Consider the following 15,612-nt stretch of genomic DNA (forward strand, 5'->3'; position numbering starts at 1 on the left):
TATTGGATATTAGCCCTCTATCAGATGAAGGACTGGTAAAGATCTTTTCCCAATTTGTTGGCTGTCGTTTTGTCCTATTGACAGTGTCCTTTGCATTACAGAAACTTTGCAATTTTATGAAGTCCCATTTGTCAATTCTTGATCTTAGAGCATATGCCATTGGTGTTCTGTTCAGGAACTTTTCCCCTGTGCCCAAGTATTCAAGGCTCTTCCCCACCTTCTCTTCTATTAGTTTCAGTGTATCTGGTTTTATGTGGAGGTCCTTTATCCATTTAGACTTGAGCTTTGTACAAGGGGATAAGAATGGATCAATTTTCATTCTTCTACATGTTGTCCTCCAGTTGAACCAGCACCATTTGTTGAAAATGCTGTCCTTTTTCCACTGGACAGTTTTAGCTCCTTTGTCAAAGATCAAGTGACCATAGGTGTGTGGGTTCATTTCTGGGTCTTCAATTCTATTCCATTGATCTTCCTGCCTGTCTCTGTACCAATACCAGGTAGTTTTATCACTATTGCTCTGTAGTACAGCTTGAGGTCAGGGATGGTGATTCCTCTCGAAGTTCTTTTATTGTTGAGAATAGTTTTCGCTATCCTGGGTTTTTTGTTATTGCATATGAATTTGAGAATTTCCTTTTCTAACTCTGTGAAGAATTGAGTTGGGCTTTTAATGGGGATTGCATTGAATTTGTAGATTGCTTTTGGCAAGATGGCCATTTTTATTATATTAATCCTGCCAATCCAAAAGCATAGAAGATCTTTCCATCTTCTGAGATCTTCTTCGATTTCTTTCTTCAGAGACTTGAAGTTCTTGTCATACAGGTCTTTCACTTGCTTGGTTAGATTCACACCAATGTATTTTATATTATTTGCAACTATTGTGAAGGGTGTCATTTCCCTAATTTCTTTTTCAGTCTGTTTATCTTTCATGTAGAGGAAGGCTACTGATTTGTTTGAGTTGATTTTATAACCAGCCACTTTGCTGAAGTTGTTTATCAGGTTTAGGAGTTCTCTGGTGGAAGTTTGTGGGTCACTTAAGTATACTATCATATCATCTGCAAATAGCGATATTTTGACTTCTTCCTTTCCTATTTGTATCCCTTTGATTTCTTTTTGTTGTCTAATTGCTCTGGCTAGGACTTCCAGTACTATATTGAATAGGTAGGGGGAGAGTGGGCAGCCTTGTCTAGTCCCTGATCTTAGTGGGATTGCTTCAAGTTTCTCTCCATTTAGCTTGATGTTGGGTACTGGTTTGCTCTAAATTGCTTTTACTATGTTTAGGTAGGGGCCTTGAATTCCTGATCTTTCCAAGACTTTTATCATGAAGGGATGTTGAATTTTGTCAAATGCTTTCTCAGCATCTAGTGAGATGCTCTTGTGGGTTTTTTTCTTTGAGTTTGTTTATATAGTGGATTACATTGATGGAGTTCTGAATATTGAACCATCCCTGCATTCCTGGGATAAAACCTACTTGATCATGATGGATGATTGTTTTGATGTGGTCTTGGATTCGGTTTGCTAGAATTCTATTGAGTATTTTTGCATCGATGTTCTTATTGACCACATGTGTACAATTAAGCAAGGGCCAGGACAGTTGGGCAGTAGAAAGAAAATTTAAGCGCAAGGTGAGCCAGAGACTAGGGAAAGCTTGTATGAAAGCACCCTTCTACTGTTGCTCCATATGTTTGGGGTAGGGACTAAATACTCTGCTTAATGAAGTCTAAACTAATAATCCAAGCAACCTGATTCATATGTTAAAATCCTTTAAGATATGTGAGGGTTTTTTCTATCTAATTTGCGTGTAGGTAGATTATGTGTGTGTTTGTGTGTGTCTGTGTGTGATGTATCTGCTTAATACATGCATGTGTGCGTGCAACTGCATGGACTCATGCACAGACATGGTAAGCCAAGGAAGATGTCAGGTGACTTGCTTTATCACTTTCTGCCTTACTCTCCTCAGACACATCTCTAACTGAAGCTACAGTGATTCTAGTGGACAGAACACCCAAGCTATGCTCCCATCTTGAATTCCTCTACTGTGCTGGGGTTATAAACACTGTGTTGTCATGCTTGGCTTTTTATGGGTGCTTGAACCTGAGGTCCTCAGCCTTGGACAACATTTTCCCACTCAAATATCTCTCTAGCTCCTATGTATGGAAGGTTTTTAATGGGTTAATCATCTAGATGCCATTGGAGGGTTATTTTACCTCAAGGCCTTCTCACCAGCTGTTCCTGGGTGGAATTTTATATCTAGGTATCTATTTTCATTGCTTGGTCATTTTCCTTTTTTGGAATTTTACTTAAATATTTACTATTAAGTACTACTCAGATATCCTTAGATAAATTTACAAATCTCCTCCCTGTCCAGTCTGTCAAACATCATTAGCTGCTCTCTCTTTTTATCATAACATTTACTGCTACTTATTCATGAAATATTTACTTTTGTGTTTTGCTTAGATAAATAGGCTGCAGAACTCAAAAGGTCAGAGATATTTTTGCTTGTGGTTTTGAACATTTTTGCTACTAGTAAATGCTTATAACAAGGGTGTCCATCATTGAGTAGACAGACTATGGTATCGTTCTGTCTCCCTGCCTACATTGTGAATGCGTGTGTGTATGTGTGTGCGAGAGAGAGAGAGAGAGAGAGAGAGAGAGAGAGAGAGAGGGAGAGAGAGAGAGAGAGAGAGAGAGACAGAGACAGAGAGACAGAGAGAGACAGAGACAGAGAGAGACAGACAGAGTGAAACAGAGAGAGACATAGGGACAAAGACAGAGACAGAAAGACAGACAGATGGAGAGGAAGGAGACTTGGGAGAGAGAGATATTTATATTTGTACTTGTCTTCATTTTAGAGATTGCCTAAAGAAAGAAATCACCTTTTTATGACAAAACCAAACAGCTTATAGCAAGCACACTGTGAAAGGGAGCCCGTCAGAGCACAGTCAAAGGAAGCATACCAAGGATTCTGCACGCTCTGTTGCCCTGCAACCAGATACTGGTTTCCCCAATATCTCAGGAACATTACCAGATCTGTCTGGATATGGGTATTAAGCCCATTTACTGTCAGGAAGTTTAAATAGAGGAATGACTGGTCAAACTCTAACATGGCTGTCTTGAGTTAGTCACAAACTAAAGCCTGGGCATGAGTGTGGTTTTCTCAGTGAAATGTGGATTAGCACTTGCTTGTTTGGAGCTGTAGGTGTTTGCCTAACCAAGTATAATGGAACACTGAAATCCCACCTTCTCTGGCCTGCCAAGTTCATGTTTCCTTGTAAAGAAATCATTCTTAGAATGTCATCAGTTTAAAGGAAGCAGCAACAGTTTTAGTCATTAGTCCCCATTAGCAGTGTTGGGGCTCAGACCCATGACATCACAGAGTGTAACACCTTTTAGCCACAAGTTTCTTAAATTAGAAAAGGTTGGAAGGTTCCAGGAGCAAGGATTTTCTACATTTCTACCACCATCTTGTCCCCTAACTCTCTCTCTGTCTCTGTCTGTCTGTCTATCTGTTTGTCTATCTGTCTCCCTCCCTCCCTCCCTCCCTCCTTCCCTTCCTCCCTCCCTTCCTCTCTCCCTTCCTTCTTCCCTCTCTCTCTCCCTCTCTCTCTTTCTCTCTCTCTCCCTTCTTCCCTCCCTCTCCCTCCTTCCCTCCCTCCCTTCCTCCCCCTCTCTTTCTCCCTCTCTCTCTCTTTCTCTCTTTCCCTCCCTTCTTCCCCCCCTCCCTCCCTCCCTCTTTCCCTCCCTCCATCCCTCCATCCCTTCCTCCTCCATCCCTCCCCCAAGGTCAGTGTAGACAGTGGGAATCTTCATCAAGGCAACCCTGAGACAGTCATTCTTTCCTTTGTCCTTTGAAGAGTCAGTCTAGAAAGTTCTTTCACCTATGCCAATGAAAAGAAACACAACACAGGGGTCCCAAGAAAAACTGGGAGTAAGAACATGTTCCTCCATGATCCGTGTTTCTCCATGAAACACACTATACTAATTTTCAGTCTGTGCTATGCCCCAAGTGATTCCATTATTATAAAACAGAAGCTTGCAACCATATTAAGTGTAAATGTTGGTGTGGAATGTCTCCCTACCTTGACTGTATGAATAAACCACCAACAATCCAGCATGAACCATGAGACAAATGTTAAGGTGTTTCCCCACAGCCAACATCACCATTTATGACTTTATCAAATTGATATTAAATCAAGAACAGATGGATGCATTGATGTTTTAAAATCCTCTATGAAAAAGGTCAGGGCTGGGCCCTCAGCACACTTACCAACCAATGGAATGTAGAGGCTCATTATCAAGATCATATAAAAGAAGAGACATTTACTCCTTCAGTGCAGTGACACCCACCACCCTCTCATAAGGCCATATGATGCATATGTAACAGTATCAACAGGTGATAAACCCTCAATTATCTGTCCAGGGCTTCAATTTACCACAAGCCTTTGTTTAAAACACCTCCCCTGAGTCTTCATTTGCCTGGATCCCGCCATGGTCTTTGGAACATCTCTATGCATGTTTAAGACTACATTGCTTAGTTCCATAACATCTAATCCCCAGTAATGGTTCTCTTGGCATCTCTATCAGCACTGTGCCTTCAGCCTCTTCAAACCCTGCAGCCTTTAAACCCTCTTAGTGACATTCTGTAGGATTCTTGTGAAGGGGAATGTGATCTAAGAGCTAAAATTAGCTATTGAGATTACAATAAAAGACCCTGTGGTTGCCAATGGCCACTACCAAGTAAAATTAGTGGTCTTCAATGTACTAAAGGCAGCATAATCGACATAGCTTCTGAGTTTATTGTAAAAATTTGAGCATGATTATTTCTGACACAGTTCATTCATTTCAGAAAGCTGGTCCTGTAGTTGGACCTTGTGATTTCTAATACCTTTCACATTTCTACAGAGTTGTTCATTCTTCATTCAAATTAAGTATAAAAGTAGACAGAGCTTCAAGGGCTGTCTTAGTGATAGAATAGTTGCCTGCTATGTGCAGTGGCCCTGTAACACATCTACCTTCTTATATACATATAAACATGCATACATACATGCATATATATATATATATATATACACACACACACATATATATATATATGTATATATATACATACACATACATACAAACATGCATTCATTTATGTATGCATAAATGTAAAGCTCAGGGTTCCCTGTGTCTTTTAGCATTTCTTCTAAAGAATCTTGGCATCATGTGAAAATGTTGTTAAGTAAATCCATTATCCCTTTGTCTTCCTAATTTCTTACCATTATAATTATGTTTATATGTTATGATTGTTAGTCATTATTTTTATGATGGATAAGGAAAAGTATCAGTCACTTTTGTCCTACACTGAAGAAAATTTGTCAAGTGAACAAAGATTCCACCTGGAAAAAAAATACACAGAGGATTAGGGGAAGATTGACAACAATGGATTTGACAAACAGAAGAGAGCAAAAGAACAACTATTGAGCTTCATACATGTGTGTAAACCTCAGCCTTTATGTGTGTTTAGTCTCCGCTCCATCTCTTTTCCCTCCCTCCATTTCATTCTCTTCCTCTTTCCTTGTACATCTTTATATTTTATATCAGGGTAAACTAGAGGTCCAGGTCAGGTCTAGCCAAGCATATATACCTTTATAAATAAAGTTTTATTTTCATATACCATGTCCACTCATCTACATATTATATATGTACACTTAGCAAAGTAATTGTGTCCAAGAAGATATGACCACAATACTGTACTGTACATTTACTATTTATGTAAAAAGTTTGCTGTCCCTGTGCTCTACATAACTAACAGAGGCTACATTTGGCTGAACTAGGTCTCGAGAAAGCAGAAAGTGCTGAATAGACTTCATGCTGCATTTGGTACTCAGCTTCTCAGCTTTCTGCTGTGTGTTAAGGGAAAGAAGCCAGCCTTCCACAGGGGTCTAATGAACCAGAGAGAGGTCCTATGAGCAAAAAGTTCTTAGGATGTCTCAAATCACCACAGCATGTGAGACTTGGAGATAAGTGAGTGATGTGAGCACCTGGGAATGAGGAGGGGAAGAGATGGAGCATGCTAAAACTTCACGCTTTCTAGAAGCACTCTAGAGCCCTTACATACTCTAACTTGTAGAGGACCTCTGCCTGCAAATATTGAGTCAATTGAGTTCTGTCCTTAGAGACTTGCATGCTGCTCCCATTGACTTCAATGAGAGTAATGGGGCATTTTTTCCCACGACATCTGTCCTGGCTTCAGGCTATTTAACAAACTCCTACTAAACAAATCCCAGTAAAGTGTTCTTTAATGGGTACTTAATTCTGTTGCAGAGGTGGGTGCTGAATACACCTAAGTCCTTTCTTTCCCTTCAGGTTTGCTGTTTCCTCCTTTTTATGGCTTGATAATTGCTACACTGGAGAAGCCTGAGTCAGGTAGTATTAAACCCACCCTGAGCCACCGAACGTCTGCTTTTATCGATCTCAGTTGATCCGCTTACCCTCCAGGTTCCAATTTAATGGTTCAATTGATTATTCATTTACATTTTTAATGTTGTAGGCAAAATCATTTTAGCAGGAATCATCTCTAACTTAATGGGTAACATACAGAGTCATTTGGGATATTTATTTCAACAAGTATTTATTGAGCAACTGAGCTCAGATGAGCCTACCAAGGATAAAAAGGTCATTCTACTTTATAGTCAACACTGACAAAAAAAATGATGTGCTGATGTTTTTGTTGTGCAAAGGGGCTGCTACTCTGAATGGATTCCTGGGTGTTTAAAGGTAGTTAGGACATCAATTTTTGTATAATTAAATTTTGTCTGCATATACCTTAAAATCTATAATGCCCACATCATTGTTTGAACTTGTTCTTAAATGCAGGGGTTTCTATAATTTATTTTCCTTTTAGATGATTTTGCTTTTCTGGAGATATAGAAAGCTTGAGTGATTACATCAAGGTGAGCTCCCTAACGTGAGAGCTACTTTGATTTTATTAGCTGGAAAAACTACTTACCAAACACAGCAACGTGAACCAATCTAACCACACTTGTGTTTCACTGTAATGTTTTACCTGAAGGCTCTTTAAATATACTTTGTAGAGTTTATTTCGCAACATGATGTCACCCTGTACATCAAGCAGGTAAAACTAAATACATAACCGTTGGTGGCAAACCCTTTCTAGTAGGATCTGCTCAGCATATCATATTTATGAGTTATATGTCTAATCACCTAGGGCTTTCACTTGTTTCTAAAATGAGATGAGGCACAGGAAAATACATAAATGGCTTCTTCTGATGATGATAGTCACCTTTATCTGAGAGTATAAGTGGAGCCAGGGTTTAGTGCTGAACAGAGGATGCATAGTACTCATTTTCTAGGGAACCGCATGAGCTAATGCTTGCTGGAAAAGGCAATGAAAAACGAAAATTTGCCAAAATGCTTGGAAGGGCCTCCGTTTGCTAATTCTCACTGCCAATTTCATTCGTTTCAGGCAGATCAAGAAAGAACCTATTCTAAATTCTTGGGAAAAGGTCAGATAGACAACAGTATTAGTCTTTGTGCACAAAATTATTGATCCGTTTTCTATGTGCCTGGTCGATAACAGGAAGGACATTCTAAGCAAAGCTAGAAATTTAGTATTTAGGAATGCCTAGTGTCATAGACATGTAAGCACATCACTGATATCGAATGTGTAACGCTTCAATTTCCAAAGCCCTTCTCTTCTGTTGGTGCTCCTAGGGAGCTTGAGAGAAGTAACATTTGAATGTGGTCATGAATAATCAATGACTTCACCATCTGAGTGTTGGGATCAATCTGTGTCCTCCCCTAAGTTACTAGATGTTGCAAAAGAAAGTTGTGTTTTGGCTTTTGTTGTTTGCTTCAGACTGCTTTGGCCTCAGGGACCTTCCCTAGAAACTTTCTACCAGGTTCTCTACTTTGTCCTCTCAGTCCTCTTTGACATTCCCTGCCTTTCTAAGCCTTTACTACCATGCTATAAATTACATATATTCAAATTGAGACCTATTGACTATGTGATGTACAACTCATAATTGAGAATTATCATTACTAATAAAGATTGGAATGAACAGCAACAAAAAACCCTGTGTTTGCCTCAGCCATAAATATCAAGGAAAAGGGAATTCTCTGGCAAATTGCTGCTAATGAAAACGCTACCTGCACCTTGTGAATTTATTGTTACTCAATAAATTCTGACATGGCAGAAAGACACAGCTGTGTTTGTTGATGTTTTGACATAGCATACTCAGTACAAGGAAGGGCCAGGCTCTGAAAGAGTACTTAGAAAGAACTTGGGGATTCTTAAGGAGTGGTAGTTCATATGAGCAGTATATGGGCAGTAGAGAAAATACATCAGTGAACTAAGCTTGAAACTTTAATATGTAGATGAAGGAGAGTCATTGACTCCAGTTAAACAAAAACAGGGAGATGGGAAGATAGTCAGGGCTTGGAAGATACCTTAGTTGGCAAATGGTCTGCTGAGCAAGCATGGAGACATTTGCTTGGATTTCCAGTACCCAACTAAAAAAGTATTCACTGTAGTGTACATTTGCAATCTCAGCTTGAGGGGGGTACGAATGGAAACGGGAGGATCCCTGGAGCTCATTCACTAAACAGCCTCATGGAATCAAAGGGCTCTAGGTTCAGTGAGAGACCCTTTGCTCCGGAAAAAAGTGGAGAATAGTTGAAGAAGACAGATGATGTCAGCCAGCATACACACACACACACACACACGCACACACACACACACACGCACACACTCACATACCATGTACATGCTCACAAGGGAACCTGAGCTCTGATAAATCCTAAAATTCGAGCAGAAGATAATAGGGGAAGTACCAGCAAAGCTAACTTCAAATGGGTAAAGTTCAGAGAAGGTATCTATTGATGATTAGGTGTTGAAATGCCATCTTCCAGTTTGAATCCTAAACCAAGTGGATAGAACAACCAAATCCCATTGATTTGTTTTAAAACAGTTAATGAGTGTTCTATAAGGTGGCAATGGGACAAGCTATAGCCAGAGTACTACCTGTAGCCACCACTTAAGCTCCCAAATTTTGTACTGGCTTACCCCTGGGACTCACAATCTTTTTCCCAGGGAATGGATCACTTTAGTGGCATAATGTCTAACTAGATGTCTGCTTGATGTATGATTGTGATAACTTTTGATAGACAGAATAACTACTTTTGTTAGACACTTGAATTAGGTCACTGCAATTGTGATTACATGCTCAGTAGAGTTGTGCTTATGAAATCTCACTATTAGCACTGTAATTAGATCACAATATATATCAATAAGATGATTGTGATGGTTTGAATACTTGGCTCAGGTAGAGGCACTATTTGGAGGTATGGCCTTGTTGGCGTAGGTGTATCACTGTTAACCTGGGCTTTAAGACCCTCATCCTAGCTGCCTGGAAGTGAGTATTCTGCTAGCAGCCTTCAGATGAAGATGTAGAACTCTCAGCTCCTCCTGCATCATGCCTACCTGGAAGCTGCCATGTTCTTGCCTTGAGGATAATGGATTGAACCTCTGAACCTATAAGCCAGCCCCAATTAAATGTTGTCATTTATAAGACTTGCCTTGGTCATGGTGTCTGTTCACGGCAGTAAAACCCTAAGACAATGATGTATTTTTTAAAATATAACTAAATTTATTGAATTAGCCATACAAGGCATCCAAAATTCCTTTAAAATTCTCAGTAAGGTTTCGTGAGACAGTGTTTCTGTGTGTATGGTCTGACGAATCTCATGGTGGGCAGAGTAAGCCTGCCCAGGCTGGCATTCGGGTGTGTGATTGTGCACATGTGTGTGCATGTGTGTGTTTGTTTTTGAGTTCCATACCTGTGCTGTCTTCATACACCACCGTCACTGTTTTCCAGTTGTAATAGAGGACCAGATCCAGGACCGCCCTGCTGATAGCCGCATAATCCGGGTAAAGGTTGATGTAAAATAAGTCTCTGTTGTCCACAGAAGGGTGTTTCCAACGAGTCTGAATGTGTGGTACTTCGAGAGCATTGCATATAGACTGTACAGCACTGACGGAGGAGCTGTGGGAGGGGCCAATGAGGGCGGCCACCCCAAGAGCCAGCTGGTCGCATGCTGGTAATATCCAAAGACAAGGGGAGGGATTGTGAGGGAGAGAAGGCAGGAAAAGGGTGAGAACGAGAGAGTTCTTTAAAGTCATGCTTTCCTTACATGGTTTCTCTTCTTAACTGTCAGAGAACCCTCTATAATTCCCATCTGTTTGTTGCTATCATTTCTTTCCAGCTTCCCCTAATCTTTAGATAGTAAAATACTGTTAAGTGTAAATGTACAGCCAACCAGCAATAAATCATAAGGCCAACTCCCTGCAAATAAAAATGAGTTACTCGTCTCAGTTCATTACCTTCAAGTAGATGAAGGCTAAATCCTTTACTTGATCCCATGAGCACTCTGTGAGCTAACTAGCAAACCATTTGTCAAATGAATGTCCTGTGAATTAAGTTCTGTCATATGGCAGGGGGACAATGGAGATATTAGTATGGACACAGAATGCAGAAGACCTTGTGGGTGACTATAAAATGCTTTGACTCCTATCTTTCTGCAGCTCAGGTAAGAGTTTTTGCACTTATTTTTCTTACATGAGTTTTCTACTTAACTATTAGAGAACCCCCTGTAATTCCCACCCCAAATCGCTATCTTTGCTATCTTTTCTATCCAGTTTCCAATATTCTTAAAATAGTAAAATACTGATAAGTGTAAATGTACAGCTGATCAGCAATAAATCATGTGGCCAACTCCCTGCAAATAAAAATGAGTTATTCAGGTAGGACGTTCTGTTATTGAAATATTTGTAGAGCGCATATAAGTAGGAAGGACTCCCTAATTGTTACAGTGGAATGGCATGACCTAAAGAGATCTTTAGAAGACACTTGGTCTACCCCACTCATTTTATACCCAATGGAGCTAATCATGGCCATGGGACAGTAACAGAGTTGACCCAGAACTTGTGGACTCTAGGTCAAGGCCAGGTCTCTTTCTCCTTCAATTATCAGCTAATCATAATTAAATTACACATTTCATATCTTATTCCTAACATTTTTGTTGTTATAAGAACAAAAGTATCCATTATGAGAAATTAGAGTATTTAAAATATAGAGAAGACCAAAGGCTCTCTCATCAGCCTTCTTTATCTTGGAATAATGCTTACTGATATTGCAGAAAACTAGGACTGCTGTTAAAGCATAGTGTGAAACATTGGTGCCTTTATTGAATAAAAAGCACTTTCTCCTTAAGGTATTAGAATTTCAAGAGTATATTTCCAGTGTTGGAAAAACAGATCATTGGGCAGGAATGGTGTCATTTATCTAAGCCATTGTTATACATTTACGTATTTAAGCTCCTCTTAACTTTTGACCTTGAGAAGTAATATTTCAATATTGGTATTTTTCTTTGTATCTTAAGTTACTTCTTTGATATAGATTCTAGGTGGTAGAGTTCATCATCTACTACCAAAAATGTCTTGATATTTTAAAATTATTTGATACTTATTATCCAAATTCCCACCCAGAAAGACTAGACTATACTCTACTTCCATGAAGAACATTATCTATTAATCATATGTAAGTGGGTGGTAAATATAGGTTTATGTGCATCCATCAAATTTAAATTGTAATTATTAAAAATGAATTTGAGAGTTGTCAAGTGATAATAATTGAATATCTAAATTAAATAAATGGGTTTATATAAATGAATTTATGTTAGGGATTTTATAATTATGCCATTTTCAAAAAAAAAAGAGAAGCACCATATGTTCTGTAAATTTCTTGGAAGTGATATAGAGAAAATATAGAGTAAAATTTGGGCAGCTAATGTTGACAGTTATTTTTAAGGACAACTTCTGACCCTCCGTTGCTTGGTGCTGATTGTCTGCACTAGCTATAGAGATGCAGAGCTTTCTGCAATGTGATGAAGGTGTGAATTGTCACTGTCCTCTTACTTCTGTATGTGTATTCATTAGCCAGGAAAAATATGAGCATGGAAGTATGCAAATTGTTGTCTTACCCCACAAGAGAGGATTGAGATTCCTTTGAATGTGTCTTGACTCTAGGATGCTAATATTTCTTGACAGAAAATCAATCCTTCAGAATTCTGTTTGTTGGAGTGTTTAATTTACAAGTATGGTTGGGTCTTCAGATCACAAGAAAGCCTTCATTATGTATGTGTGTGGGGTGGGGAGAGTGTTGAAGTATCCCTGTTAAATGTCATTGGCTTAGCTTTCTGTGGTGTTGTTCAACAGTATAAGAGGGAGATCAAGTCATATAGAGAGTGATACAGATCTAATTAAGACATATATATATATATATATATATATATATATATATATAATGCTTAGAAAGATTTAAAATGTTACACAAATATAACTATACATTTTTTTATTCTGTGTTCATAGGCAACTCTGACCTATAAGAAATCTCTAACTCCATCACTTTTCTTTTGAGTCATGCTATGTGGCCCAGGATGGCTTCACATTCATCTCCATCTCTTTAGTGCTGGGATTTTAGGGATATACCATTATGTCCAGGATTCTTCTATCTTAAGATAAACAGGGTTATTATGTCAAGATTGTATTATATATGGGAGCATTATTATTGTATTAATCTTTACTTGATAAAGGAAGCTTTTTATTTTGTATATAAATAACATTGTAATGCCTGCAGGTAAGTGTATCAGGCAAACATAAATTCTTCGATCTTACCAGATCATTTCTGTTAACCCTTACCATGAGGTTACTTGGAAATCACCAGATACATGGAGTTTATCATGTGTGATTTGTGTGTCTGCAAAAGGCAAATGGTATTCTGGAAGGAAAAGAATTTCTGACAGATACAAGATGAGCAGCAACATTTACTTTCTTAAAATCTTTATGGTGTGCATAGGCAATCCCTTTGTTAGACGCCATGCTTCAGGTATAAGAAATCATTAGAAAATTATTCCAAAGGTTCCTGAGAGATATCAAAATCAGCCCTGCTCTTCCATAAGAACAACTCCACATGATAAAACGTGCAGACTACGTATAAATTAGATTCCTTTTTGAGTACTTATCTTCTGTTCAGAAGAAGAAAGAAAATCAAATTGTGATTTGTTCTCACAGATTTAATCTTCATACTTTTTTATGATTTTTCAGAAAAGTTTGCAAACAATAGCAACAAGAAAATGAGTAGATGTTAGATAAGCACAGCAGTTTGTTGAAGCCTTTTGTGATCCTGGGTTTGACTTATGTATGTCCTGGTTACTTTTCCATGCTTGGTGGATGTGACCTTCCACAATGTTTTATTTGATTACACTGTACAATTTCATGGTGGTATCTCAGTTTCAGGAAGGAAAAACAGATCAAACCTGACATTTTCCATTCACAGCTGAACCAGTTAATCATAGAGTAGAGGGCTTTGAAGAGTAAGCTAAGCAGAAAGGCCCAGAAAACAGGGCTAGGCAGTGTCCATCAGATGAGTTCTGATCTCACTGATCAGCGATGTTGGGGACCAGGAATTCCTACCACCCATTTGCACTAAGAAACCCACTTTGAAAAAGGTTGAGCAAGAGAAAAAGTGACCCATGCAGCAGACTTATCACCCAAAGAAACTTTGTAAAGTAGGAAAACAGTTACCTCTTCGGGAGGCTTCGAAACTATCAAAAAGATTAATTCTCTGGATGTCATAGGTTAATGTGGTATTGGGCATCAAGGTTCGGTTTCGGTTAATACTGGTGACTGCAAACTTGAAAGCTAATTCTTCAACATTGACAGGTTCGTTTTCCACAGTTTCAAAAATCCCTCCTGTAGAAGCAAAAGAGATGTGTGAGAAACACTCAACAGGATGCCACAGCACTGTTTTAAAAGAAGAGTGTAAACTGCAAACAAAATACCCAAACCATAAATGCTGGCATGACCAGGGTAGATACAGAAGCCAGGTTGAATTAGGATGTGATACATGCAAATACATAGTTTTTTCTGCGTATATATGCAGTTGCCAGAACCCACACTAGACTGCTCATAACCACTTGAAAGCCAACATCCAGAGCACATGATGTAATGCTGGGAGCCTGTACTCATGTGTACCCACAACCCCATACTCATGTGCACCCCAATCCCCACACTCTTGTGTATCCTCACCCACAAACTCATGTGCATATCCTCCACACTCATGCACACCCCACTCTCACACTCATGTGCACCCCAGCTGCCACACTCATGTATAACCCCACCCACACACTCATGTACACCTCCACACACTATGTGCATAACACGGCTCACACTCATGTGCACTCCTCTACCCTCACATTCTCATGGACCCATCCCCCCCACACATATGTATGATTAAAGATAATATAAATTTACTTTAAGAAGCAGACTTTCTAGACCTAACTATAGTAGGGATGGGCAGGGATGGACTGGGAATAAAACAGAATAATTCTACTCTGACATTTTTTTCAGAATGAAAACATCTTTTCTAGGTTTTAGAGCTCAGAATTCTGGAGTCATATTCTACACATCTTAATACATTCCAAAGCATATCAGCATATTTAAAGGCAATTTTCTCTGTTTGAAAATCATTTAAATATATTCCAAAGCAAACTTGGGTTCTAACTCTGGGGAAGTACGTTCTTTCATGTCCTAGGTTCTGTTATCTTAAACATGAGTACCTATCTCACTACAGATAATAATATTATACCCCTGAGGGTGTCATCAGAGACTCCAGCTCAGTGTTTCCAAAAAATATTGGTGCTGCATTAGAGATGATGCAGATATGGTTAGTTGCATGTTCTTAATCTTCAAGTATAGTCCTGAGATTATTTCCATAGACACAGATCATTCCATCGAAGCAGTGTGAACTGACCTCTATTTAGCTTAGTCCTTGATTTACCTTACTCTTTGCTTCCTCTGAAAATGGGCCTTAACTCATGCCTGTGGCATGCTGAATGCTAGTAGGCTATAATTTATCTACTCCCATTGTTCCTTGTTAAGGATCAGAATTAGGTATTTCCAAACATGTGAATGCTCTAAATTCTTTTTTGATTCAAGCACACATACAAGCACACATACAAACACACACACATACAAGCTGCAATAAAACCACACATAATCATCGTGTGTATGATTTCTATTTCTTCTTCCTTAAATGGAGAACTATAATGTACAGATTTTAACTAAATGTAATTATACTGGCCCTACTTTGAAAGATTAGTTTTTATTTTAAAGCATATATACAGCTTTCTGGTGAATTGACTTTCTTAATTAACTATAGTGTCTACTTATGAGAAATAAGAAGACTATAGTAACCTAACTTGGTTTCTTTCAGGTAATTTCTGGCATTTATAGATCAATAGCTTGAACCATTCATCTACAGATTACTCTTATAGTTCTCTATAAAACCATAGTTAAGAATAAACGGTGATGTCATGTTAACCTTCGCCTAAGGACCCAGAGGAGATATTTGTTCCAAAAGTAATACTAAGAAAATGCTTGTGTTTTCTTTGTGACACTCACAAATGGACAACTGAGGATGGACTTTCACTTTATCTGGGCACTGTGAGCCGATAGTGGCCTGACAGGTGGGGAGGTCAGGTGAGAAGCAC

The 15,612-nt window shown here is 38.8% G+C and overlaps 1 protein-coding gene across 8 annotated transcripts in view; it reads right to left on the reverse strand.

Annotated features, from left to right (window-relative positions):
- The window catches only part of Grik1 (glutamate ionotropic receptor kainate type subunit 1), a 388,808-nt gene that overhangs the window by 139,102 nt on the left and 234,094 nt on the right, over positions 1–15,612 (reverse strand). For 6 of the 8 annotated variants that reach the window (XM_028756334.1, XM_028756331.1, XM_028756332.1 and 3 more), the window contains exons 2-3: positions 13,646–13,813; positions 9,841–10,098 (exon numbers count right to left, since the gene is read on the reverse strand). The exons of 1 other annotated variant lie outside the window; for it this stretch is intronic. In XM_028756334.1, the coding sequence (XP_028612167.1) occupies positions 9,841–10,098; positions 13,646–13,813 (426 nt within the window). The remainder of the gene's footprint in view (positions 1–9,840; positions 10,099–13,645; positions 13,814–15,612) is intronic. One more of the 8 variants, XM_028756336.1, reaches the window with a different exon arrangement.

This window comes from Grammomys surdaster, unplaced genomic scaffold, assembly GCF_004785775.1.
Source record: "Grammomys surdaster isolate TR1022 unplaced genomic scaffold, NIH_TR_1.0 126118, whole genome shotgun sequence".
Classification (NCBI taxonomy): domain Eukaryota; kingdom Metazoa; phylum Chordata; class Mammalia; order Rodentia; family Muridae; genus Grammomys; species Grammomys surdaster.